This window comes from Pygocentrus nattereri, chromosome 12 (genome assembly GCF_015220715.1).
Source record: "Pygocentrus nattereri isolate fPygNat1 chromosome 12, fPygNat1.pri, whole genome shotgun sequence".
NCBI classification, from domain to species: domain Eukaryota; kingdom Metazoa; phylum Chordata; class Actinopteri; order Characiformes; family Serrasalmidae; genus Pygocentrus; species Pygocentrus nattereri.
The window spans coordinates 17488814-17514593 of NC_051222.1; the positions used below are offsets into that span (position 1 = coordinate 17488814).

At 41.1% G+C, this 25780-nt stretch overlaps 4 protein-coding genes across 4 annotated transcripts; 2 read left to right on the top strand and 2 right to left on the bottom strand.

The window, feature by feature from the left end:
• Positions 1–1276: 1276 nt before the first annotated feature.
• On the top strand, positions 1277–6098 carry LOC108434717 (inactive all-trans-retinol 13,14-reductase-like). The gene is made up of 9 exons (XM_017710058.1): positions 1277–1286; positions 2875–2902; positions 4433–4566; positions 4661–4780; positions 4871–5009; positions 5081–5190; positions 5270–5433; positions 5743–5899; positions 5989–6098. The coding sequence occupies exons 1-9, from the start codon at positions 1277–1279 to the stop codon at positions 6096–6098; spliced, it is 972 nt and encodes a 323-aa protein (XP_017565547.1).
• A 1834-nt stretch (positions 6099–7932) lies between these two features.
• Positions 7933–11434, top strand: LOC108434721 (inactive all-trans-retinol 13,14-reductase-like). The gene is made up of 11 exons (XM_017710063.1): positions 7933–8179; positions 8643–8825; positions 8939–9180; positions 9489–9684; positions 9763–9960; positions 10141–10260; positions 10330–10468; positions 10544–10653; positions 10742–10905; positions 11023–11164; positions 11241–11434. The coding sequence occupies exons 1-11, from the start codon at positions 8020–8022 to the stop codon at positions 11384–11386; spliced, it is 1800 nt and encodes a 599-aa protein (XP_017565552.1). The 5' UTR covers positions 7933–8019; the 3' UTR covers positions 11387–11434.
• Positions 11435–11923: 489 nt separating this feature from the next.
• On the bottom strand, positions 11924–16159 carry LOC108434722 (uncharacterized protein CXorf38 homolog). The gene is made up of 6 exons (XM_017710064.1): positions 15802–16159; positions 15312–15446; positions 15002–15124; positions 12679–12828; positions 12385–12540; positions 11924–12276 (listed from the first exon to the last, which is right to left on the bottom strand). Exons 1-6 carry the CDS (start codon positions 16009–16011, stop codon positions 12139–12141), a joined length of 912 nt encoding a protein of 303 aa, XP_017565553.1. The 5' UTR covers positions 16012–16159; the 3' UTR covers positions 11924–12138.
• Positions 16160–19549: 3390 nt separating this feature from the next.
• On the bottom strand, positions 19550–24034 carry LOC108434738 (protocadherin-8-like). Its single transcript, XM_017710084.2, has 4 exons — positions 21587–24034; positions 21234–21313; positions 20888–21021; positions 19550–20228 (listed from the first exon to the last, which is right to left on the bottom strand). Exons 1-4 carry the CDS (start codon positions 23957–23959, stop codon positions 19876–19878), a joined length of 2940 nt encoding a protein of 979 aa, XP_017565573.1. The 5' UTR covers positions 23960–24034; the 3' UTR covers positions 19550–19875.
• Positions 24035–25780: the final 1746 nt, after the last annotated feature.

The window sequence follows — 25780 nt, forward strand, 5'->3', positions numbered from 1 at the left end:
ATTCTTAATCCATATGTTTTAATATGATGTCGGCCCACCCTTTGCAGCTATAACAGCTTCAACTCTTCTGGGAAGGCTTTCCACAAGGTTTAGGGGTGTTTACGGGAAACTTTGAGCATTCTTTCAGAAGCATATTTGTGAGGTCAGACACTGATGTTGGATGAGAAGGCCTGGCTCACAGTCAGTGCTCTAATTCATCCCAAAGGTTTTCTATTGGGTTGAGCCAGTCAAGTTCTTTTACACCAAACTCGCTCATTCATGTCTTCATGGACCTTGCTTTGTGCACTGGTGCACATGGAAGGGGTCACCCCCAAACTCTTTCCACAAAGTTGGGAGCATGACAATGTCCACACCATAATCCCCCCTCCACCAAACTTTACACTTGGCACAATGCAGTCCGACAAGTACTGTTCTCCTGGCAACCGCCAAACCCAGACTCATCCATCGGATTGCCAGATGGAGAATTGTGATTCGTCACTCCAGAGAACACGTCTCCACTGCTCTAGAGTCCAGTGGCGGTGCTTCTTTGCATTGCGCTTGGTGATGTAAGGCTTGGATGCAGCTGCTTAGCCATGAAAACCCATTCCATGAAGCTCTCTACTCTGTTCTTGGGCAAATCTCAAGGCCACATGAAGTTTGCGGAAAGTTGGCGACCTCTGCACGCTATGTGCCTCAGCATCTGCAGACGCTGCTCTGTTTTTTTATGTGGCTGACCACTTTGTGGCTGAGTTGCTGTCGTTCCCAATCGCTTCCACTTTGTTGTAATACCACTGACAGTTGACTGTGAAATATTTAGTAGCGAGGAAATTTCATGACTGGACTTGTTGCACAGGTGGTGTCCGATCACAGTACCACGCTGGAATTCACTGAGCTCCTGAGAGTGACCCATTCTTTCACTAATGTCTGTAGAAGCAGTCTGCAGGCCTAGGTGCTTGGTTTTATACACCTGTGGCCATGGAAGTGATTGGAACACCTGAATTCAATGATCTGAATGGGTGAGTGAACACAGAACAGAAACAGGCTTCTATAATTTTATCATTGTCAACATTGCATATAAAACTCGGAAGGCATGTGTAGGTTCAGAGTGGTCATTTTGGTCAGTATATAAATGGCTGTATTCTCCTCTTTCCAAATGTCAGGTATACTGGGCATTTATTCACAGGTATTTTAGAAGCAAACTCGCTTGTATGTGTTTCTTGAGAACTCATTTTCTGTATTGGTTGAACATTTAGTAGAATGTTTTCTTTTTTTTATCTGCCGGTAAACAAAGATAAATATGGCAGATGGTGAGATAGACACCTCCTCCAAGACTAATAGTAACGTTTCTAAGTGATCCTGTATTTATTTCAGAAATGTTTATTATGTATGTCCTTCTAGAAAATCACACTTATGAAAAGTAAAAAAAGAAAGTAGACTTTTATTTCTACAAATTTTGAGATAAAGTTTAATGTCCAGTAATCTGGGCGTTTGGACTCAGTTAGTAAGTAATGCTGTGATTCAGAGTTTTTGTTTAATTTGTTAAAGGTTGAATCTGATGTGTATTTAAAAGTGAGAGTAATTGTTTAGAGATTTTTATTTTATTTTATGTCATTGGATTTCACTGTCCAGTATACTGGACATTGGAATTAGACACATTAAGTCTGCATGATCTTACAAATAAACATTTTGATTATCAGGTGAATGACAGACCCCCCAAAAAACAGAATATTTCCTGTGTTTTTTTTTTGTTGTTTTTTTTTTTTTTATATCTGTTTTAACATTATATCTGTCTATGTCACAGGGCTAGTGTATAAAATGTACATATGTGTAATACGACAAATGAATCTATGTAATATGTATTATAGCTTATGGAAATGTTTCCTGACATATGTGCATCACTGAACTCTAATGTTTTAACCATTTGTTCATTGTAGATATAGTAATATAAATCAGTCTATATGCATTGTTTAAAAAAGTTCTTTTTTAATATTATGGTATTCATATTACTATGGAAATTATATATTATTTTAGGTGTTATTCATGCAGAAGCAAAGGTAGTTGAAAGAGTCCAGTAACATTTTTGCGTTTATTTGTTTATTTTTAGGATCCCCATTAGCCGCTATGACCATAGCCGCTATTCTTGCTGGGGTCCAGTAGATGTCTCCAAATGTCCAGTGTACAGGGCACTGAATATTACACTATGCTTAGTAAATAAACAAACAAAAAAATCATGTATTACTTAATATGCAGCAGGGAAAATGTTTCATACAAAAAAAATGTTTATTTTTAAAGTATATTTGCATCTTAACACCACATCAAACCACTCTAATGGCTCTATTTACATCTCAGCCACCCAGTTATGGGTTAAAAACTGCATAACTGTATAGTTCAGGAGAGGCTTTGTGAATAAAACAGTTAAACTTTGACGGTTTAACTGTTTGAGACTGTTAAGGGTACAGTCAGCGAAAGCATGTGTTATAATAGCTATGAGCGCTACACAATGCAGCAATGATTAGCTAGGAAGGAGAGATCCCCGTCAGTGGAGCCACAGCCCCCTGAGTTGGTGGATCATGCCAACCAGCTATGAATTTTAATTAATCAGATTACAGATTCAGCCTGAGGTGTTTATTCTCACTCTGTTCAACAATCTGATGAAAATCTTCGTTTACAGCTCACTACAAATAATCCGATGCAGAATGATGCGCATGCGTGGAGCAGCGCTGAGAGTAACTGTTACCACGACAGCGAACATCCCGTGACTCTTGTCAGTTTAAAGCTGACTCTTGTCTGACTTGTTTGCAGCATGAAGATTTTAAGTGGAGAAAGTGGAGAAGTGTGCGCAGGACATGAAAAATGTGTTTTTAATTGTTAATTATGTACTGTTTCTCATTAAAGGAGACACTTATTGTTATGTGAAGTCAAGGTAAGAACAAAGAATGAAGCTTGAAATGCTCTATAGTCAAGCATTTATTGGATCATTACAATCTGTGAATGCAAAAATGTCTGTGAATATATGTGAAGGTGTATGGAAGTATGAAAATGCACCAGAAACAGTCCGTTTAAAAGAAAACCAGAGAACTATGAAAACCTGGACTTTTCCACCCCCGCATAAACAGACACTCTTCCTTTAAAAAAAGGGTCCTGATGTTTCTATACATAATCTCAGGGGTGGATTTAGTGATTGTGGGGCTCTAGGCAAAAGACATTAATGGGGGGCCCCTGGATGCACATTTTTAAATTAGAGAAGCAACTGCACACAGCAAAATATCATGATATTTCACAGTGTGAAATATTGTATCTAATATTTCTCATTTGGACATTGCTGTATTCTTACATCACATAATTAAACTTACTTCTAGACATTTTTAAGTAATTTTATTATGTGAATTTATCTCATGGGTGACACAGTGGCGTGGTGGGTAGAGCTGTCGCCTCACAGCGAGAAGGGCCTGGGCTCAATTCCCCAGCCGGGTGATCAGGGTCCTCTCTGTGTCTGCGTGGGTTTCCTCCGGGTTCTCCGGTTTCCTCCCACAGTCCAAAGACATGCAGTCAGGCCAATTGGACGTGCTACATTGCCCCTAGGTGTGAGTGATTGTGTATGTCTGTCTGTCTGCCCTGCGCTGGACTGGCAACCTGTCCAGGGTGTATCCTGCCTTCCACCTGATGACCACCGGGATAGGCTCCAGCACCACCCCCCCACCCGCCCACCCACCCGTGACCCTGAGGGAGAAGCGGCTTGGAAAATGGAATAGAATGGAATTTATCTCACTGTATTGGCAGATTGTTTAGCTTGTTTGAAGAAATATACTTGAAACAAGCTAAATTATTTGCCAATATAGAAAGATTATTTGGTACAGAGTAATGTAGAAGTAATGAGCTTATTTTTCCAGGAAGTAATCAGTGAGTAAAATTTTCCCATTACATTTTGAGAAAAGTAAGTGGTAACTTGAATGAAATGCTTTTTCTAAGGAACTACCCCAACTCTGGAAGCCTGTCTATGGGCTTTGTTAGCTTTAGTTTACAGTTTTGTTCTTTCTTGTTTTCAAAGTCTCTTTGTTTTTCAATTTTATGCTTAAGATGAGAATGTTTCTTATAATGCTGAGCTGCATGATAATATTCTGTATGCTCTTTCTTTAATCTGATCTTTGATTTGCAGACTGAAATAGATTGAAATAAATATAATAGTATATGACGTATCTTTACGAACAAAATATAACATTAAAAATATGGAATATGGAATATGGAAAATATAGAAGGCAGCGAGAGACAGTGAAAGACAGAAATGCGGAAGGTCAGATGGTTGTAGATGTTGCAAAGAGAATGAAAATGGCTGTGGTGAATGTTCAGAAGAGGGAAGAACACAGGGTGACATACAAGAGTGGAGGGAGGTTCACACAGGTGGATTATATGCTTAGCAGGAGACGCCACCTAAAGGAGATTGGAGATTGTAAAGTGGTGCATGCTACCCTAAAGGGGGTGCGAGAGAAATCCCATACCACATCATTCGAGTCATCGAAAATGGTGGAAAAGTACTGGTCAAAGCCCCAGTCTCTCAGATTTTGGTTAATAACAATGGTGCTGCTTATGGTGCGTAAATCTTTCTCAAAGTAGCATTAACAGTTACTGTGTAAATTCTGTGCTTTGTTCAAAGTGGCTTACCTAAGAATGTCTCCCCTCTTAGGTGTGACTGTGCAGAGGGGTAGTGAGCAGATTAACATTAAAGCTCCTGTAGTCATTTCAAGTGTTGGTGTATTCACCACTTTTCAGGAGCTTCTGCCTTATGAGATCCAAGTCAAGTCAGGTTCGATGCATTTTTTAAATTTTTTTATTTATTTTAAATTCCTCCCAAATTGGCTTGCCATTTGATGGCACCTGAACTGTTGTTTCTTAGAGGTGAAAGAACGCCTGAGTCCCTTCAAAATTGGTAAAATATCCTTCCAGGTGTTTGCAGGCTTCAATGCTGCCCAGGAAGAGTTGGGCATTACATCAACAAACACGTTGCTCTTCAAGAGCAATGATCTCGATGACCTGTAAGGGCCTGAGCTTTGAAAATTTAAATTGGAGGCAAATTTCTCAAACTAAATTTTCATCTCTTTTTAAGGTTGGAGGAGTACTTCAGTTTGAATAAAGATAAAGCGCCTGTGAATGTTCCTATGATGTTTGTCTCCTTTCCTTCTGCTAAAGACCCCACCTCAAAGGACCGCTTTCCAGGTAGGATGCACACTTGATGTGACTTGTGGCACACAAGAGTACATGTTGGGGAGTCCTAGTTATATCCTTAACCTTTCAGGCAAATCATGTATGGAGATTCATACCATTGTGAGATATGAGTGGTTTGCACAATGGAAGGAGCTGCCTGTGGAGACCCTAGCTGATCATGAGAATTACAAGATGAGATTTGCCAATTATCTTTTTGACTGGGCCTGTAGCTACTTCCCCAAGCTGAGAGCGAAGGTAAGGTTGGGTAGTGATGGTCTTACCTGCAGAGATGCAAACAAGTACCCTCAGTTCATTTGGCATATAATTAAGTGACATTGAATGTACTTTTGCTTATCTGGAATGAAGTCCTGCTGCAGCACTCTTAATTGTAATAGTAACTTTACATAGAATGCAGCTGTTAAACTCACATTTTAGCTGAGCTTGCAATGCTTAGAAGCTCTGAATTACTGAATGCTGCCGCTGAACCCAACTGATGAATGCAAACAAAAAAAAAATAATGTGGACATATTTTGTCGATTTGAACTTGCTAATACATAATTTAAGTTGGCAGTGCTACATGCTGTCAGTCTAGTCAATATGCATGGGCTGGGAGCCAAAGATGGATCCATGATGTCTGCTGAGCACAACCTGGAGCGATACCACCCTTTGAACATGGCCAAAAGCAGGTGCTCTATACCCGTAAAGAATCTATACCTGTCAGGTAAACTGCAGCATTTACTATTCACTAAAATAGCCGGACTGCTTAGTCTTGTATAATTTATTGCTTAATGCAAGTTGTTGTTGTTTCAGGTCAGGACGTGTTCAGCGCTGGTTATTCTGGAGTGTTGCATGGTGGACTCATTTGTGCCTCTACTGTTCTGGGACATGTGGTCTACATTGACCTTTTCCTCCTGGCTTGAGATCATAGAAAGGCAACAGTAACTCAAATAACCAACCAAAATCTCTGAGGAATGTTTCCAACTCCTTGTTGAAAGTATGCTACGAAGAATTAAGGCAGTTCTGAAGGCAAAAGGAGTCCAAACTTTTACTAGCAAATAATAAAGTGGCCAGTGAGTGTATATAGGGGTAATGTACAAACTCGTGGGGTTGAGACCTGCATCTCACATGAGTGCATGAGTTCATTCCTGCAACAAATCACTTGTGAGAGACAGATGAGATCTACAGTGTTTCCCACACAGGTTACGTTTTGGTGGTGTGGTCAGGTATATGGGTATGGGTACAGGTATGCCTAGAAGGCAGAATATGTTGCTCAAAATGTGATCATTGTCAGAGGAGCCTTCAACTACAGTCATATAAAGATATACGTTCCATGAAAACAATTGGAGAAAGATATCAAGTCTTCCTCTTAACCATTGTTGATATTCAAAAGTGATATGATTTAACAGGCAATGCTTGGAATTAACATTTATTTTTTTCCTTTTTCATAAAACTGGAATAAACAGTAGGGCAGTTTTCTTGTGTGGATAAAGTACGTACACCCATGCACAGAGCACTGGTTCAAATGTGTCCAACTGAAATCTGGCAATGTTGATTAGATTGCCATTAAAGGAGCTTGTCTTATTTAACACTCAGATATCTGGACTGGTTTGCTCTTTGTCATTGGACTATGTGGTATCTTCATGCCTAAATCAAAAGAACTCTCTGAAAGAAGAAAGTCATGAGTCTGAGAAGGGGTTTAAGAAAATATTCAAGAACATTGGAAATCAATCATTCCACCGTCTGGAAGATCATCTACTGCAGAGGAAGCTTTAAAACCACTGCACTGTTAGAAATAAAGGTTCTGTGCAGGTACATTTTTCATACATCAAGGTACAAATGATGTAAATGTTCCCTTAAAGGTACAACAGTGGTTTTAAGGTTCAACTGTGTACCTTAAATAAGATTTTCCAGGTGAAAAGTACATATTTGTACCTTTTCATAATCTAATGTTTTTAAACAGAACAATAAAATAAAAAGCCTAGAGGCGAGGCAGGATGTGTGGAGTTAATACAACTTAGACAATATAATTTCAATGGATTATGGTATAATTATGTTCCCTGACTAAAGGTACTGAGATGTACTCTTGAGGGTACCACCCCAATGACAGTTTACTACCTTTATTTTTGAGAGTGTGTACTTGCCTTCTAACAATCATTTTCAAGACAAGTTTTAATATCATAATAGTAAAGAGCTTTTTAACACAAAGCATAGACACTGATAGACGTTACTGTATCTACTGTATGAACAAATGCTTGAAACATTTGAGTTAATTGATGAAAAAGTCAAAAACATTCCACAGGCTATATTACACATTACACATACTACATACAGTTTATATGCTGGCCCTGTGCTGTAGACTTCAAACCACTCAATGTTCAGTGTATATTAATTCCAAGATTTTTAAAGGAACAATTTTCTCTTTTAAATCTATTGCTTTAATCATGTTTTTAATTTCTATTCTCCTTTACTTTTTCAAACGATTCTGTATTTTCTCATTTGTAAAGCACCTTAAATGGCAGCATTGCATGAACGGTGCCATATGAATAAAGTTATCTTGTAAAACTGCACACCTGGGAAAAAATGTCAATGTTGTGTAAATTTGGGCGTTTTTAAAGCAATTTTTTTTCCTCAATATATTTCTACATATTGTAGAAGCAATCTGGCAACCCTGGTGGAGCTTCATTTGGTTAATTAAGCGCAGACAGGTGATTGGGTGGAGTGGCTAATTATTCACGTGGATAAAAAAAAGCCCGTATAGCGTCTGTTGTTCTGTGGGTTTTGTCGATCTTGTATTTGCAACACTCAGTTATTCGCCTGAGAAAGCCGGATAGTTGAGACACGATGAGGTGGCTGCTGCTGATTTTCGAGTGGTTGGTGGACTGGGCCCGTGGGACTTACTGGTATCTGGTGGGAAAGAGAAGTTCTCTGTGTAATGAGTGCTTCAGTCCTCCAGGCCAGCAGGAGTTTGACCAGCAGGCGAGAGACAGAGTATTGGCACAAGGTAGTTTTAATGTAGGAAACTGTACAGATGTCCTACTTCATGGACTGAGGGCTCCATGATCTTCTATTGTATGGATGTGTTTGCTGAAATCACTTTCATTGAAGACCTCTTCATAATGTTTGTTTTTTTTGCTTAAGGCAGTGGCTTCTAGCCCTGGTCCTGCAGAGCTTGTTTCCAGCCACAGTTTGGCACACTTGCTCCAGCTAATCTTCCACTTCAAGTTTCTGACTAGCTGGATCAGCTGTATGTGGTTAAAAAGCCGTGCAGTTTATTTGATGCATGTTGAAACTAAACTCTGCAGGAAGGTAGCTCTAATTATTGGTTCTCAAAGAAATGTTAGGATCAAATATCTATACTGCTGTGTCATTCTGCCCCCTCCAGTTGATGTTATGGCAGGAGTGTACAAATGTCGTGTGTGTGTGTGTGTGTGTGTGTGTGTGTGTGTGTGTGTGTGTGTGTCTAGAGTTCAGTGCGGACAAAGTAGCTTCTGGCCTGGATGTGGTTGTGATTGGTAGTGGTATTGGTGGACTGACTGCTGCTGCAGTGCTGGCCAAACTTGGCAAGAAGGTTCTTGTTCTTGAACAGCATGATAAGGCTGGTGGCTTGTGTCAGTCCTTCACTGTGAAAGGCTTCCAGTTTGACTCTGGTGAGTGGAGCTCTTTCACCAGAAGGGTACCTATGTTTCACTTAATTAAACTCAAATGACAACTTGCTGCTGTGTTAAATGTGGTGTGTATGTTCTACATGTTCCTTCCAAAGCTTTCCACTACATTGGTCAACTTCATGAGAACAGTCTGCTCAGAATTGCTTTGGATCAAATTACTGATGGGCAGCTACAGATTGCTGAACTGGACCCTCATATGGACACTGTAGTCATTGGAAAGGGAGATGGATGCAGGGAATACACTATCTATGCAGGCAAGCGACAGATGGAGGCTCACCTTAAGAAGCAGTTCCCTAATGACACTCGCGCAATTGAGGAGTTTTTTAAAATCATGAAGGTATGTCAACCTTGTACTACTCCTGTAAAGTATTGTGTACTTCTCACTTGTTTGGTTTGGGGCTGCTTGTTTCTGTGGGGAGTTTACAGCAGCATTAGCTTTTTAGGGTAGTCATTGGAACTCCTGGGTTTCCAGACCTCTTGAATGTGGATATTGTGAAAATGAGTAGTCTAAAGCTAAAACTGCATGTCACCCTTTATGCTAATACAAAAATGACAAGTGACTGGCAGATGTTTAATGGCTTTTATAGTTGGGAAACCTTCTCCAAGCAGACTAGCTTTTAAATTCAACTGTCCTCTCTCCCAAAGATCTGCTCCAGAAAGATCCATCTCTTGTGTGACCTGAAGTTGGTTCCACTCTGGTTTGCTCGCTTCATTCTGTGGAGTGGAATTGCTGACTGGATCTCTCCAATCTTCAAGTACTCTCGCACCAGCACCTTAGAAATGATCAGTTCCCTCACTGACAATAAGGACCTCCTCACTGTCCTTGCCCATGTCTCTCATGGTAGGACCAGATGTCTCCAATTTGTGTGCACATCTGCACTCAGATCAATAATGGCCTAATGACCCACTTAATCTGCAGGTGTTCCACCCAGAGACTCCAGTGGCATGGTTACTGCTCTATTCCTGCATCACTCCAAGCGTGGATCATTCTATCCTAAGGGTGGTGCCAGTGAGATCCCTTACCACATCATTCCAGTCATTCAGAAAAATGGAGGCAAAGTCCTGGTCAAGGCCCCAGTATCTCAAATCTTGGTTGACACAAGTGGATGTGCTTATGGTAACTACCCTGGGCAAGATTTCAATACCAAAAATGAATGGTTTAACCTGCATGCCAGTTAATGATGTAGTGACTTTTGTATAATTGAGTGACATGGAAACCTAAGTGGTTCAGTAGCTCTGAGGAGTCACTGGCTTGCAGTACTAAATGACTTTCCAAATGTTTTTTTGCATTGGACAGGTGTTACTGTGAAAACTGTTAACACAGAAGTTGAAATTCGAGCTCCGGTAATCATATCAAGTGCTGGTTTGCTTGCTACATTCCATAACCTTCTACCACCAGAGATCAAATCTAAGCCAGGTAAGTTTTGAAAATGGGCTTAAAATTGAATTTTCACTGCCTTGTAGTAACCGCTCTTATCTGTCACAGAGGTTATGGATCATCTTGATGGTGTTAAACCAGGCAGAGGGTACTTCCAGGTGTTTGCAGGTTTTAATGCCACTCAGGAGGAGCTGGGAATTACATCAACCACCTACCATCTCTACAAGAGCAACAACATGGATACAGCGTGAGTGATGGCCAGTTCTTATACCACCTTAGTTCAAGTTGAGTTGCTAAGGTGTTAACTTGGTGTACTCCATAGGCTGGAAGAGTACTTCAGCCTGGATGAGAAGGATGCACCTGACAATATTCCCATGATGTACATGTCATTCCCCTCTGCCAAAGACCCCACTTCAAAGAGCCTATTCCCAGGTAGTCATGCACACGCATCATCTTCAGATTCTGGTGACTGGTCACTTCATGATGGTCATTCTCAAGCATGTGCTGTGGATTATTTCAGGGCAATCTTGCATGATGATTCATACCATTGTAAACACCCAGTGGTTTGGAAAGTGGAAGGGAATTCCAGAGGAAGATGGAGAAGACTTCAATAAATTCAAGATGAGATTTGCTAATCATATGTTTGACTGGGCCTGTGTCCACTTCCCCAAGTTGAGAGAGAAGGTTTTCATATTAAAACATCTCCTTTTTGCATAAATGAGACAAATGATCAGTGGAAAATGTATTGATGCACATTTGCATGTCTTCCCTAACTTGCCACTGTCATTCCTCTTCTGGTAGCTGGTAATGCTACATGCAGTCAGTCCCATCAACAAGCATGCAGGAGCTACACTGTCTGTTGAACACAATCTGGAGAGATTTAATCCTTTGACCATTGCTAAAATCAGGAGCACCACACCCATCAAGAACCTTTACCTATCAGGTAAAATGCAGTAATCAGAAGAATATTAAAATAAAGTTGGCACTTGTATAATCACTGATGTAATCACTTAATGCAGGTCAGGATGTGTTCAGCACTGGATTTTGTGGAGCATTGCATGGTGGACTCCTTTGTGCCTCCACTGTTTTGGGACATGTGGTCTACATTGACCTTCTCCTCCTTCAAAAGAGACTGAAGCAGAATGCAGACAAGAAACTGGACTAGTCCTTGGATGAAACCATATTGGTCAATAAAATCTCTTTGCAAATTGAATTGTCTGGCAAGTAGTCATTTTAAGACTAGATGGCCTGTCAACATCAGTGTATTAAGCAACTTGCTTTTAATCATACTTTAATGGAAGTTAAGCAAAACAAAAGGTTGGATGAAAAGGGCAATGATTTAGGTCAGTTTAAACCTCACTTCATTTTAGACTTGGCTCAAACCAAGTTATGGTAGTGCATTGGGAGAAAGGTGAAGCTGCAGGGGGAGTACCTGATGTTACTTTGATTAAGCAACATTCAGGAGTTACAAGACATCTGGCAAGAAATGCATTTAGACATGGAAATGAGTACCTAGTCATGTTGAAAACCAACCCTTTCTTTGACTGACTTGAATTAAACATTTAACTCAAGGTATTTTACAGCACAGGTCACTAAAGTTTAATGTACTGCTTTCATTACATGTATGCAGGTATTCCAAACTGGTGTGAACATTCAGTACAAAGGAAATGTATTGGCTCTGTACACTTGACAGGAAACAAGATTTTCAGAGATGTTTGAGAGCCAAGCCTTTATTATAGTTCTTCTAGAAAATACAGTGATGGACAACTTGACATGTTGACTTGAATACCTTTTTTAAAAAAAAATCATGATCTTGATGTTTGCTTGTTATCCACATATCTACAAAAGCTTAGGGCTAAACAATGAACATTTAAAAAAATGTAAAAGTGTCAGTTTCAGCTCCTTCAAACGAATATTTCAACTTTCCTTACTATTTAGGCTTAGCTGCAGTTTTTCCTCCAATACCTGCATGCTCTGAAGTTCAGTCTTAAACTGCTCTTCAAGGTCCTTATGTCCACTCAAAAATCTGTGAAAGGCCTGCACTTTCTTTAGATCCTGGGGAAAATAAGGCCAGAAAATTAGCTGTTTTAGTTTATTAAAGATGCATTTGTGAAGTCAACTTTAGAAGTATTAGGGACAGTGTGACTGCTTTACATAACTTACCACAGGTACGAGATCATTATTTAACAAGTCCTTTAGACTTTCCCTGAGCAGTTCTGTCTCCCACTGGCTGACTGACTCAATTGCTACTCCTTCAATTTCATGTCCATCCACACTGTCCACCCCAGGGACATGCACTGATAGATTAACTGACAGCATCTGAAGACCAAAGTATGAAAGGGAACACTCATTCAGTATAATTATAACATGGTGTACTAGGTGATTAGGAGCATTTTATGGTGGTAATGTATAAGCGTCATCAGGTTAGTCTTTAAACAGGAGCACTTTGTCTTTTACCTCTTGGATCTGTTGACCTGCTGCAGCCACTTCAGGTACATGCTGTAGTTGTATTAGCAGCTGCCATAAACTCTTCTGAAAGCGGCCCATCCATTGATCTGAGACCTGCATCTCACATGAGTGCATGAGCTCATTCCTGCAACGAATCACCTGTGAGAGACAGATGGATGAGATCTACAGTGTTTCCCCACACAGGTTATGTTTTGGTGGTGTGGTCCGGTATATGGGTACCTGTATGTCTAGAAGGCAGAATATGTTGCTCAAAATGTGTTTGTCAGGGGTGCCTTCAACTATACTGATGTGAAAACAAACAGTCCATGACTGTTTAGACTGTTTAGACTTTTCACATAATCCTTTAACCATTGTTGATATTCAAAGGTGATATAATTTAACAGGCGACACATTTTTATTCTTCATAAAACTGAAAACAGTTTTCTGATGTGGAAAAAGTAAGTACACCCCTACACACAGCACTACTTTATAAGTGTCAAACTAAAATCAGGTGATCGTGATTTAGAACGTCATTAGAAGAACTTGTCTTTTTTAAAGCTCACATATCTAGTCTGGTTTGTTCTGGTTTTGATTTTGAAGTTAGAAATGCCTATGCATTTGGGAAGGGGTTTAAGCAGATATCAAATATGTTGGAGATCAATCATTCCACTGTCTGGAAGATCATCTAGAAGTGGAGATGATTTAAAACCACTGCCAGCATCTCTAGGACAGGCTGCCCCAACAAGGCAAGTAATAGGACTTCTAAAACAATGTGCTATGAACAGATGAAGACAGAGTTGCCTGGTCACAGACCACAAAACGTTTCCACTGTGTATTAGTCCATTTCAAATGGGCCCAAGGCCAGAGAAGTGAGCGTTTCTAGACAGTGTAGACATATGACTTCCAGTTTGTACAGTTTTATCTAGCATATGTGGGTGAAGCGATGAACAGTGTGTGTATTGATGAGGTTTGTCAAAGTGATTCTGAACCCATGAGATGATGTAGATCATAGAAGCAGTTAAAAAAATAAGCAAAAGTTGAATATTGTTTTTTTACAGCAGTGCCATTTAAGGGATTGATGGTCATAGGGATGCAGTTGTGGTTTTCGGCCTTGCCCTTTACTCAGAGATTTTCCCAGATTCCTTGAATCTTTTGATGATGTTATGGTCTGCAGAGGGTGATATAGCTTAAATACTTGCAATCGCCTGGTGAACACTGAAATGCATTCTTGGCGAAGTCCTTGCTCATAAAGGACTTGTCCTTTCTTACATGCTGCTCTTAAATGTTTTCTGAACATTTCACAATGTTTCTAATCTTAAATTGCTTGCTACTACATTTTTAATATGGTGCAGGAATCAGTTTCAGAGTGAGTGTATGCTGATAATGTAAAATGCTAAATACATTTGGGTATGTATATTTCAGTAAAAAATATGAATGCAGTTTGGGGAGTGGGAGAGTAAGACAGAGTGCTTTCCCTTAGTTTGATAGAATGACTAGTTGTGGTTGCACTACTATTGAGAAAATTATAACAAGAAACCACGTGAGGGGGAGGAGGGACTCGTCGCTTAAGTGCTCTGATGTTTACAAAAAACCTTACTGAAATGCACAAGAAAGGGCTGCATCTTAAAGAGATGCATTTTGGTCATTTCAGCTATTGATATTCCAGTAAAAGATGTTATTTAAACCTTTCTGCCTGTGATTACTGTTCCTTTCGATAGTCATAAAACATTTCAGTTCATTGGTATTCTCCTGCTAGAGTGTATAAAAAATATTTTCTATATATTTATATGATAGTATATAGTTACAAAAAACACACCACTCGCCCTCAATGATGACAAAGAAATATATTTAGCTTGTAAATAAAAAAAACATGATTAATATTTGTAGCACCCTGTTATTAAAACTGTATGAGGCAATCAGGGTGAAATTAAAAATAAATAGGATAGAATAAGTTTATTCCAAATTTGTGGGAAACACTACATATCTATGTACAGGATGGATGGACTGTGGTCACAATTCTTCATAAAATGTTGAATTAACTTTAATATGGCCTAAATATCTGTAACAGGTCTGTAACGAGTCTGACGTCTGCCTGTGTGAAGGCCTGGGAAAACTCCCTGAGAAGTTTTTTGGTATTTTATTGTAGTTTTGGACTGGACAGCATAATGTTGCTGTCAGCAACAGGTTATAGTGCTTTGAAAGACGTATAAAATGCATCCATACAACAGACACCTTCTTCGACAAAGCTGTCCTGGCATCAGGTCTGACCTGTCTTGACATGCAAGGTGTGTTTTTTTAATATATTTTTTTAAAACAGTTGTGACTTTCTTACCTCTGTAACAAGGCCCTGGTTGATGAAGCTGAAATGGTCACAGAAGTGGAGGAGATTGAGTAGCGCTGCAGCATCACAGTGCTCAGCTCTGTTTGCGTCTGCTAGTCCTCGCGGCATGAAAGCCTTTGAAAATAAAATGCGCCGTTTAAACACATTCAAACTCGCTATCTTATTCACTGAAGAGAAGTTAAGACCGACAGTCGGAGCCGTTCCACCCAGCATATAGAGGTGATGTTCAGTGTTGCCAGACTGTACAGTTACAGACTACAGCAGCTCCATAAATCAAGTTACTCAAGTCTGTGTGGCCTACCTTTGCCAGTTCCCAATGTTCAGTGGGCCACAGCCAGGTTCTGCAGTTTCCCCAGTTAATCATGCTGGATGGCTTTGTGTGGTGCCTCAGTATTTCCCTCTGCCACTCACTACAGACAGGACAAGCTGACTGAAACTGAAAGGGAAAGCAAAGTGCAATGACTGGACAATTACAAGAGGTGGGTGTAGTAGCATAAAGATGCTGTCACCAACCAAACATAATGAACTTAAACAGAAAAAAGGAATTAATTACATGTTACTGGGTGAAAAGTAGATTCCTTTCCTCGCAGTGACTTGAGAAGAAATAAAAGCACACACCTAACTAAGTAGAATGTAACTGGTTACCCACCTTTGGTCATAAAAACTGTATAACCTTAACAGAGCAGTTAACTAACCTATATTACTCATATGGTTACTCATGTCATATGGTTGTATGTGTTTGACGGTCCTGTGGCCTCGGAATTATTTACAAACAGTGGAAAAACTTCTACCTGGTTTCCTCTTGGTCTGCAGTTGCTTCTGCACTGCTGTCCTCTCCTTAAAACCGTGTTGTTCCTGACCACAGTGTTGTGAAAAGACCTCATTTCATTGTCCGCAAATCCACACAAGCCGTCCCTCACTTTCAGAAGACAGTAACCGGCTTTGAGCCAGTTCTTGTACCCGACTTCGTTCAGACGTGCAAATAACTCTTCGTGAACCATTTCCGAAGAATAAAATCATTCCGTGAAGGCGAGCAGAGGAACAGGCGACGACACAACGTCAAGAAAAATCACTGTCCACGATTGTTTTCCACACAAGAATAGTCTTTCTGAAACGAGCAGTGCGAGTTTTTGTTTACAGGAATCTCTTCCGCACTACACAATTAGAAATGGATTATGGGAAATGTAGGCAGTAACGACTTCACGCGTTCCACGATGACGTAGGCGGCGCTGTTGCTAAATGAGTCAAGATTCAAGCGTTTGATCGTCATATGAACAGCAGAACAGGCAGTTACACTGTACAATGAAATTCTTACTTTGCTGTTCCTCCATTCACCAAATATAATCTTAAGAGAATTAAAAACAGAAAATATAATAACTAAAAACAGTAGTAAGAAGTAAAAGTAAAAACGTACAGTATGTGCAATGTTGAAATAAAATTAAAGTTACACGTGCATATGTGCAAATATGTAGAGCAGCTGTTCATAAAGTACATCAAGTAACAGATGTAAACAGTAAACAGTTCGGTTCTGTGCAGTAATAGATGTAGACAGTATTGTTCTAACAGGAGCAGTACAGTGTATGTAAGGTGCAGTTGTTGAGTGAAGGTTAAACCAGTTCAGAATGGGAGGGGGGGAGAGGTAGTAAGTGAGGTGTTCACCAGCCTGATGGCCTGTGAATAGAAACTGTTGGTAAGTCTTGTGGTGCTGGGGGTGTGCACTGTCCCTGATGATGTTGTGGGCCCTCCTGATGACCCTGGCGTGATAAATGTCCTGTAGTGAGGGGAAGGCTGCTCCTAAGATGGACTGGGCAGTTTTGATCACACACTGGAGAGCCTTTCTGTCCTGAGCAGTGCAGTTTCTATACCAGACCGTGATGGAGCTGGTAAGAACACTCGATCGTACTCCTGTAGAAGGCGCTGATAATTTTGGCTGGCATGCCAAATTTCCTCAGTCTTCTCAGAAAGTACAGTCGCTGCTGGGACTTCCTGATGGTGAGGTGTGTGTTGTGTGACCAGGTGAGATCCTCACTGATGTGCATGCCGAGGAATTTGAAGGTTTTCACCCTCTCCACCTCTGTCTCACCCATGTACAGGGGTGTGTGCAGCTCCCGCTTCCTCCTTGGATCAACAATCATTTCCTTGGTCTTGTCTGCATTCAAGGAAAGATTGTTGCTATGACACCAGGCCACCAGCTCTGCCACCTCCTTCCTGTACGCTGTCTCGTCCCCACCAGTGATCAGTTCAACGACTGTAGTATCATCAGCAAACTTGATGATGCTGGTGTTGTTCTGTGAGGCCACGCAGTCAAAAGTGAAGAGTGTGTACAGAAGGGGGCTCAGCACACAGCCCTGTGGGACCCCTGTGCTCACTGTTCTTGAGCTGGATGTGCGGCTGCCAACTCTGACTGACTGGGGTCTATCAGATAGAAAGTTCAGCACACAGTTGCAGAGGGCGGGTATCAGTCCGAGGGTGAGGAGCTTTTCTGAGAGTTTGCGTGGGATGACCGTGTAAAATGCTGAGCTGTAGTCGATGAAGAGCATTCTGACATATGTGCCGTCCAGGTGTGTGAGGGCTGTGTGAAGAGCCGTTTTCACTGCGTCATCTGTGGACCTGTTCCGACAGTATGCAAACTGAAAAGGGTCTATATTGTTTGGAATGGTCTCCTGGATGTGAATCATGACTATTCTCTCGAAGCGTTTCATCACGATTGGGGTGAGTGCAACAGGGCGATAGTCATTTAGGCAGGTCACAATGCTTTTCATTGGGAGGGGTACGATGGTGGTGGACCATCAAGCAGGATGGCACAAAAGCTTGCGCGAGGGACAGATTGAATATGTCCACAAACAAGTCAGCCAGCTCTGATGAGCAAACTCTGAATGCACACCTGGGGATATTGTCTGGGCCGGCTGCTCTCCGTGGCTTTATTCTCTTCAAGGTCCTGCACACATCCACGGATGTCACAGTGAGTGATGTGTTCTGTGTGGCCATAATGTCTCTCGGTCGGCCAGGGTTGAGGACCTCAAAGCGAGCATAAAACTTATTTAGCTCATCAGGTAGTGTGGCGTGGCTGGTTGTGACCGCCCTGCTCATCTGTTGGTAGTGGGTGTAGTCCTTGCCACATGCGCCCGGAGTCCACGGTGGTGTAGATATCTATATATATTTATTTACTATATATATATATATATATATATATATATATATATATATATATATATAGTAAACATTATTTATATATGGATTACATATATAGTAGCATCATGTTATATAATAACAGGTTTTTAAGCATCTTCTTTGTCCTTCTGCATACTTCGTAATGAAGTGAAAACGTGTAGAATTGTTACATAGAACTGTACCGGGATACATTCAAACACATCACACACAAATGTGTGCTCCATATAATATGCATATATGTCCAATTTATGTGTGTGTGTATTTTTTGAATATGTATGCCTGACCCTTTGTGATATATTTGCATTTATGGCCATGTATCAGATTTCAGTGTTATGTGCTTGTGTGTGTGCAGGTGTGTGTGTGCAGGTATCCACACTGAAAGAAGTGTTTTTATGTATTTGTAACATTCATGTCATTTTCATGCGAGTAAAATACATAACACATGAATAAAAATAGATTTTGGATATAAACACTTTTGAACAGAATAACAACTGACATTTAATGCAGTTTGTCAACGCACCTTTTTATTTCTCTAACAAAGGGACTACTGCAGGTGGTCTTATGCTGCATTCATGACCAGGTTAGAACTGGGAAGTTTGCAACTTTCAAATAGGAGAGGTCCATTTGAAGGGCCCTCCAACTAGTAATTCCCAATCAGAAAGCTGGAGTTTCTGCTAAAGACAGTGAATTGTTACAGTCTCCAGCTACTCTTTTAAATAAGTTGAGCTCTGACCAAAGAACTCTTTAACTCCATATGTTCTGACCACAAACAGCTGAAGTTGTTTGAACGCTTCTGAGGTGGAAATTAGGAAGCCTTAGAGTCCAGATAGACTATCTCAAGTTCCTCAATCAATGCAGCATTAATCATAATATAGCATTGATATTTCTGGTACATATGGAGCCCTCTTCCAAAAACATACACTTGTATGCAAAAGTTTAGGTTATCTAATCAAATTATCTAGTTACAAAAGTTACATATCCTCTACAGACAGCACACTTCTTCATTTTAATGCATTCATTGTTTATTGGCCGAGGTTAACATCTTGGGAGAAAAGATCTAATATAAAATGTGGCCGGTACAAACATTTTATATTTTATGTACATGTATTTTATGTTTATGTGCCCAAACCTTTGCACACAATTGTATATGAAGAAAAAAAGAAAATTAATGTAAGTGGCATTTTACACATTTTGGAACAATTGACTGACATATACGCCTGCACAGATTTTTGGCACCAAGTGTGTTGATGTTATTTTGATATATTTTATTCATGTGGAAATGATGTACTTTGAATCAAGTAAATTAAATGAATGTTTTTCAGTGCATAGGATTCAAACATTACAGCAAAATTGTTTAATTTCATCCATTTATTCACAAATATACATTATGGAAGTACATCCATGAAAAATCAATAAATATAAAACAGTATTTACACTTATTTACAGAGCTGTTATGTGCAATGATTAAATACATCAACCCTTCTGAGAGGCCAAATAAGGCAGAGTACTAGGTCTACTTTTACAGCTGACTATTCTACCTTACAAGAACATAGAGCAGAACAATAACAAGCTTTCAAATATTTAATTCAAGCCTGAAGGTGTTTAGCCTGAAATGCAGGATGATCTCATAGGCTTGAAATGACTGCTGTAATGTTCACAGTTGGGCTTGTGTTCATAATTACCACAGTCAGTCTTCAAAAGGAAGTTACAGGTGTGGCAATCATGTCTGTCTTCAGTTCTGTGGTAGATGTGGCTTGCCTGTTGACCTGAGCTTGCACATTATGCTGGTAATAATATAAAGGAGAAGGGAGTGTCCCCATCCTTTGACACACTGACCCTGGTGGGTGTTCAGAGGCTTGTGGAAAGACTGGGTTGTAACTGTAGTCCCTCCAGGAAGGAGCTTGGTGCATGGCAGCTTGATGATGTCCATAGGCTGGTGTCCGATAGGCTATAGTGTACCCACCATTGCGCAAATGAGTGCTGGTAGCGTGTGTTGGGATCTCTCTGGTTCTGTAGGCTCCATCCTTAGGTCCAGGGTGGAATGAACCTGAGGTTGAAAGTTATAAAAGGCATTAGTTTTCACCAAAAGAACATTTTAGTCCAGTGCAATGTGTTAATCTATGAAAGTCAGACCACAATCATGTGATTCGAATAACTGAAAATTTGGTAACACATTTGGTAATATGCCAGGACACTAGGCTTCTGAGAAATACAAACAGGCAGCATGGTCAGCAGAGGACAGTGTTACCACTGTACAGCATCGTCTTATGAACCTATAATGTTTACTTTAGTTTGTAGAGCAACAACTGAAGTTTGCAGATTTGCAAATGCATAAAAAATGCTGCATTAATTGTTTTGGAAAATACAGCAATCTGTCACATTCTGAAAAGGAATATGTGACCACTAACAGACCAAACTATAAAAGTTTCTTTTAAAAATTGGATTTCACTACTTTAATTATTCTATAGGTTAATTTATGGAATAATAAGTAAGTGTTGCAACTGTCCCATTGCACCTTTTGATGTACCTTGTATTTATGCACATATTGTGGAAAATATGAACAATGTACATGTATCTTTGACTCTGAATTTGTGAGTAGACAGAGGAAAGAAACAATCAGATTTTTCCACCTCCAGTTTTTGTGTAGTAGTGCAATTGTACTTGGCCTACCCTATAAAACGAAAGCAAAAAGCCTACAAAACTTACTGTTAGCCCGCTGGTGGCTGACGATGGTCATTTTTCGGCTGGCTTCTCCACTGGTGTCAGAGTCGCTGTCGTTGAAGTCACTGTCTCCTTTCCCGCTGTCCTTCACGCTCGTTTGGTCAGTAGACCCGATCCCACTGTGAATGGAATAACAAAATCAGAGGAGCGCAGAGACATCCAATAATAGCAATGCCAGAGGACAAACACTGGCAGATTTGAGCCATAATTTGCATCTAGAACAAATGCACATTGGGGTCAATGACGCTGTATATTTAGATTTATTTAAAGCCCTGGACTGGTCACGTCAAAGTCACAGACTCATCAAAAACAGGAAGTGTGTACAACATACCTCATTTGAAGAGTGTATCGGTCTCCTTGCCAAATGGCAACGGGCTCAAAGCTGGCTTTATTGAAGAGAGGTCGAAACACCTAGGGATAAGTAAAAAGACAGTAAGTACTTGCACTCACATTTGCACATTCCAACAATAAATGAGGTTACAACTTGCACACCAGTGTTTCTCAGGCCTGGTACTGGACACCCACTGTCCTTCATATTTTAGTGATTTCCCTGCTCCCAACACAACTATTCAGCTTATCATTAACATCCCATTACTGAGTTAAAGTGGCAGGAAAAGCACTAAAATGTGCTGGGCAGGGCTGAGAAACACTCTTACACACCATATTCCTATGAATGCCATTTACCTTATTGTCAGAGTCTCTGCTGGGTTCCTCTTCATAAGAATAAGATGAGTCATCCCTTGAGGTGGAAATTTGCTCTGTGATAGTGGTGCTGCCTCCAGAGAAGCTGTTCGAGTCAGATGAGTCGATGCTATGTGTTGGCAGTGGACTCTTTTTGAAGTATCCTGTAGAAGCCCGCTCCATTTTGCTGATGGTGCCTCCTCTTGAAATGTTCCTGCGCGACAAGGCCACTGCCACAATGGCAACCAACAACACGGCACATCCAACCCCTAGAAGCACAATAATGATGAGGGAGGCATCAAAGTCGGGTTCATTCTTTTCTTCACTGGCCTCGAGGACCACTACTATTCGCTCCTCCAAGGGCTCCACATCTGAAACCACAAAACGGACGGTGGCTGTGCAAGACAGAGGTGTCCGGCCATGGTCGCTCACTTCCACTTTTACTTCCAGCACATCCCCATATTCAAGCATCAGGCTGTGCTTCAGAGCAACCTCACCAGAGTTTTTGTTCATGGAAAACAGCATTTGCTTGTCCTCCGTTATGCTGTAAAACAGCTCGGCGTTCATACCGTCGTCCATGTCACGTGCTTTGACCCTCAGGGCGACATAACCAGCCGGCGCATTGTAAGGTAGGAGCACATCTGCTGAGCCATTGATGAGAATGGGATGAGTGATAAAAGGAGCATTGTCATTCTCATCCACTACCCTGACCTTGACCAGAGCTGTGCTCGACAATGGAGGAGAGCCCCCATCTGTTGCTTGAATGACAACCTCAATCTGCTTTACATACTCATAGTCAAGAGATCTTACTGCATAGAGAGTTCCCGAAGCTGAGTCCACTGAGAGAAAAGAACTGAGCAGGACTCCTTCAACTTCCTTTTCAATAAGCTCATACTTGACTTTGCTGTTGGCTCCCTCGTCAGGATCACGAGCTACTAAGGAAGCGATGTAGGACCCTGGTGCTTTGTTTTCCATCGCTGAAATCTCATACACAGGCTTGCTGAACTGCGGGGGGTTGTCATTCTCATCGCTAACTCTGATGGTGTACTGCATAAATGTTTTAAATGGTGGAGAACCCAGGTCTTCAGCTACTATAGTGAGGTTATATTCAGGGATCTTCTCTCTGTCCAAAGCTGAGGTCGTGACGATCATGAACGTCTCGCCGTATGCCTGCTGAAGTCTGAAGTGATCATGGCCATGCAGACTTACACGTACATACCCGTTGGCACCCGAGTCTCTGTCGGTGGTGCTGATGAGCGCCACGAAGCTCTCCACCGCTGCAGCTTCAGTGATGTAGGCCATCTCTTCGTTTGGTGATGTCATCTGCTTGATCTTAATTTCTGGAGCGTTGTCGTTCACATCAACGACGTCCACTACGACGACACAAGACGACGGAACAGAGTTCTCTCCCAAATCGTACGCCTTTAAGTTCAGCTCGTACGACTTTCGCTCCTCAAAATCCACCACGGACTTCAGGATCACTACTCCGGTGATAGGATCAACATCAAAAGTGCTTCTGATGTCCTCGGGCACGTCCTCAGCAAAGTCGTAGCGCACCTCACCGTTCATGCCGTGGTCGGGGTCGAACGCCTGCACTTTCACCAAGAGAAACCCCACTGGTGCGTCTTCAGGGAGCTCAACTTTAAGAGTGTCTTGCTCAAACTGGGGGCTGTTGTCATTGGCGTCCAAAACTTTGACATGCACCATCGTCGACCCAGACTTTGGTGGGCTCCCACCATCACTTGCACTGACCAGCAGCATGTATGCATCTTCCAGCTCCCTGTCCAGCTCTTTCACCAGCACAAGCTGAGCGACCTTCTCACCATCGTCTCCACTTCTCACCTCGATGCCAAAGTGACTGTTGTGAAGGAGCTGGTAACTTTGGATGTAGTTGCTGCCCACGTCCAGGTCGCTGGCGACCTCTAAGGGAAAGCGCGCGCCCACGGCCGCATCCTCGGAGATCTCGAGCTGCGTCTCGTCATGTGGGAAGCGAGGAGCGTGGTCGTTGATGTCCCTCACGTGGATCTCGATGTGGATCAGGTTGAACTTCTCCTTGGAGAACACCACCACGTCCGAGGCGATGACGCACTGCGGGGAGCGCTGGCACAGGCTCTCGCGGTCGATGCGCTCGGCCACCGTGAGGACCCCGTCGCTCTTGCGCATGCGGATGAGCGACGAGTTGCCCTCCTGCATGAAGCGGAAGCTCGTGTGCGGGTCCTCGGACGGGTCGATGTTCAGATCCATTGACAGGTTCCCAATGAAAGTGCCTGGCGCGTCCTCCTCGTAGGTGTAATACTTTGTGGTTGTTGCTGTCGCCGCCCAAGCACCAAAAACCACAACTAAGCTCAGACTTACTAACATCTTTCTGAGCTCCATCTCCGACTGAACTAACTAGCAGATTTCTAAAGAAAAAAAAAGCTAGTGGCTGGCCATCTAAAGCTGATGAAGCGCTCTTTCTCCAAAGCTCATCTGAAGTGAAGGTGTGTGACAGGGCTGGATTTAAGCCACGGGTCTTATGCAAATTAGGGCCCCCACGGCCAATGGCTCAGCTCTGCCCCACCAAAAGGCTCCCCCTTTTTTAGCCCAGACAAAAGTGTGACATTTATTCCTTACAAATTGTCTCCTTATGGACAAGCAAAACGCCAGTTGGGGCTGTTTTAATTCACATTTTGTTGAACACAAATGCAAACTGTGTTTATTTAACTTTAAGCACATGGACTAAGGCACGTGTATCTTTTACTCATGGGTTTGACACACTATATATATATATATATATATATATATATATATATATATATAAAACCATTTCACCATGCAAATAACCATTGAAGCATTGGGTGATTCTACATAAAACCCAAGGTTCTAATAAGAGCCATTCCTTATATGAAAGACCTTTTGAAGAACCATCTTTTTAAGAGTGCAATTTTCCAGAAGGATCTTGTTAAGTGCATTAACAATAAAGATTACTTTTATTTAGCCATTTGGGAAGTTTAAACGAACATATTCAGTAACAAGTAACTAACCCTACTATTGAAACACAAACATCACAACAGGCCATCAAAACTTCACAAGTGTTATCAGCTTCACCTACATTGGTGCTTATCTACACGTCTGTGCTGATGTTTGTTTTTCTCACCGCGAGCTGCTTAAAGAAGATCTGATACCTTTTCTCTCTCACAGTGACTTTCAGCTGGAGCGGCACAACTGGAGAGATAAAGTGGGGCAATACTTCTGCATTCGATAAGCATTATCAACAGCTCGGTGTCAAAAGCTGATAAAAGATTACAGTTGTTTGGATTAGTTTAGATCACTGTCCAGACCTTGATTTAACTCATTTTCATCAAACATGCATTACAGTTGAGGAAACTACAAACTGAATAGTAATTCCTATGCATTCAAACTTATGAGCTTCACTGATGCATTTGACTTACAGAATCGAACCACGCCCGCTGTTGTGATGTCACTACATTTGATAACGCTTATTCATATTTAGCACACATACATCAGTAATATTTATTTTCGATGTAATTCAATTAGAGCCTAAATCTATTGTACAGCAATAAAGACATTTGCAACTGCAGGACACTTGGCAAAAATACGCCTTTATAACCTTAAAAAATACACTTTTATAAGAATTCCAACGCCACGCCTACTAATATGACGTCACAATAGTAGAAAAACATTAATCTTTGGCACTCATACAGCAACATTTCAGTAACATATATTCTAGATAAATCACTTGCAGAAGCTATTACTTTAAAAAAAAAGAAAAAAGAAAAAATTGCAATGACGTAATACTTGGCAAAACTACAACCTCAACATTTTTGTCCAGGAATTCTTCTGCATTCAAACTTAATCATGAGCTTTAACGATGCATTTGAATTAAGAACCACAGACACGCCCACTACTATGATGTCACAGTAGCTGAAAAACAACAAAAAAGTTTAAAACAAAAGAAAAATGCGATAACGCAATACACGAAACTGTCAAGAACCACTTATCATGAGCTTTACCGGCGTATTTGATTTAGGAAATGTAGCCACACCCACATCTATGATGTGAACACGTTTATTCACGGGAAACGTCTATTCAACATTTGTTTCTATAGGTCGACAAACAAACAAAACACAATGCCACTAAAGCTTTTGTGCCTCGCTTGACACCTGAACTCAGCTTACCACATATAATTCATTGCAG

Coding starts and splice junctions, on each gene's coding strand:
- LOC108434717 (XM_017710058.1), top strand. Junction 5,434..5,742: donor TCCCCAAGCTGAGAGCGAAG/GTAAGGTTGGGT, acceptor ACATAATTTAAG/TTGGCAGTGCTACATGCTGT. Junction 5,900..5,988: donor AAAGAATCTATACCTGTCAG/GTAAACTGCAGC, acceptor TTGTTGTTTCAG/GTCAGGACGTGTTCAGCGCT.
- LOC108434721 (XM_017710063.1), top strand. CDS start 8,020: ATGAGGTGGCTGCTGCTGATTTTCGAGTGGTTGGTGGACTGGGCCCGT. Junction 9,685..9,762: donor CCTTGCCCATGTCTCTCATG/GTAGGACCAGAT, acceptor CTTAATCTGCAG/GTGTTCCACCCAGAGACTCC. Junction 11,165..11,240: donor CAAGAACCTTTACCTATCAG/GTAAAATGCAGT, acceptor CACTTAATGCAG/GTCAGGATGTGTTCAGCACT.
- LOC108434722 (XM_017710064.1), bottom strand. CDS start 16,011: ATGGTTCACGAAGAGTTATTTGCACGTCTGAACGAAGTCGGGTACAAG. Junction 12,541..12,678: donor CAGGTCAACAGATCCAAGAG/GTAAAAGACAAA, acceptor TTTGGTCTTCAG/ATGCTGTCAGTTAATCTATC. Junction 12,277..12,384: donor ATAATGATCTCGTACCTGTG/GTAAGTTATGTA, acceptor TATTTTCCCCAG/GATCTAAAGAAAGTGCAGGC.
- LOC108434738 (XM_017710084.2), bottom strand. CDS start 23,959: ATGGAGCTCAGAAAGATGTTAGTAAGTCTGAGCTTAGTTGTGGTTTTT. Junction 21,314..21,586: donor GCAGAGACTCTGACAATAAG/GTAAATGGCATT, acceptor ACTTATCCCTAG/GTGTTTCGACCTCTCTTCAA. Junction 20,229..20,887: donor CAGCCACCAGCGGGCTAACA/GTAAGTTTTGTA, acceptor TTTCAACCTCAG/GTTCATTCCACCCTGGACCT.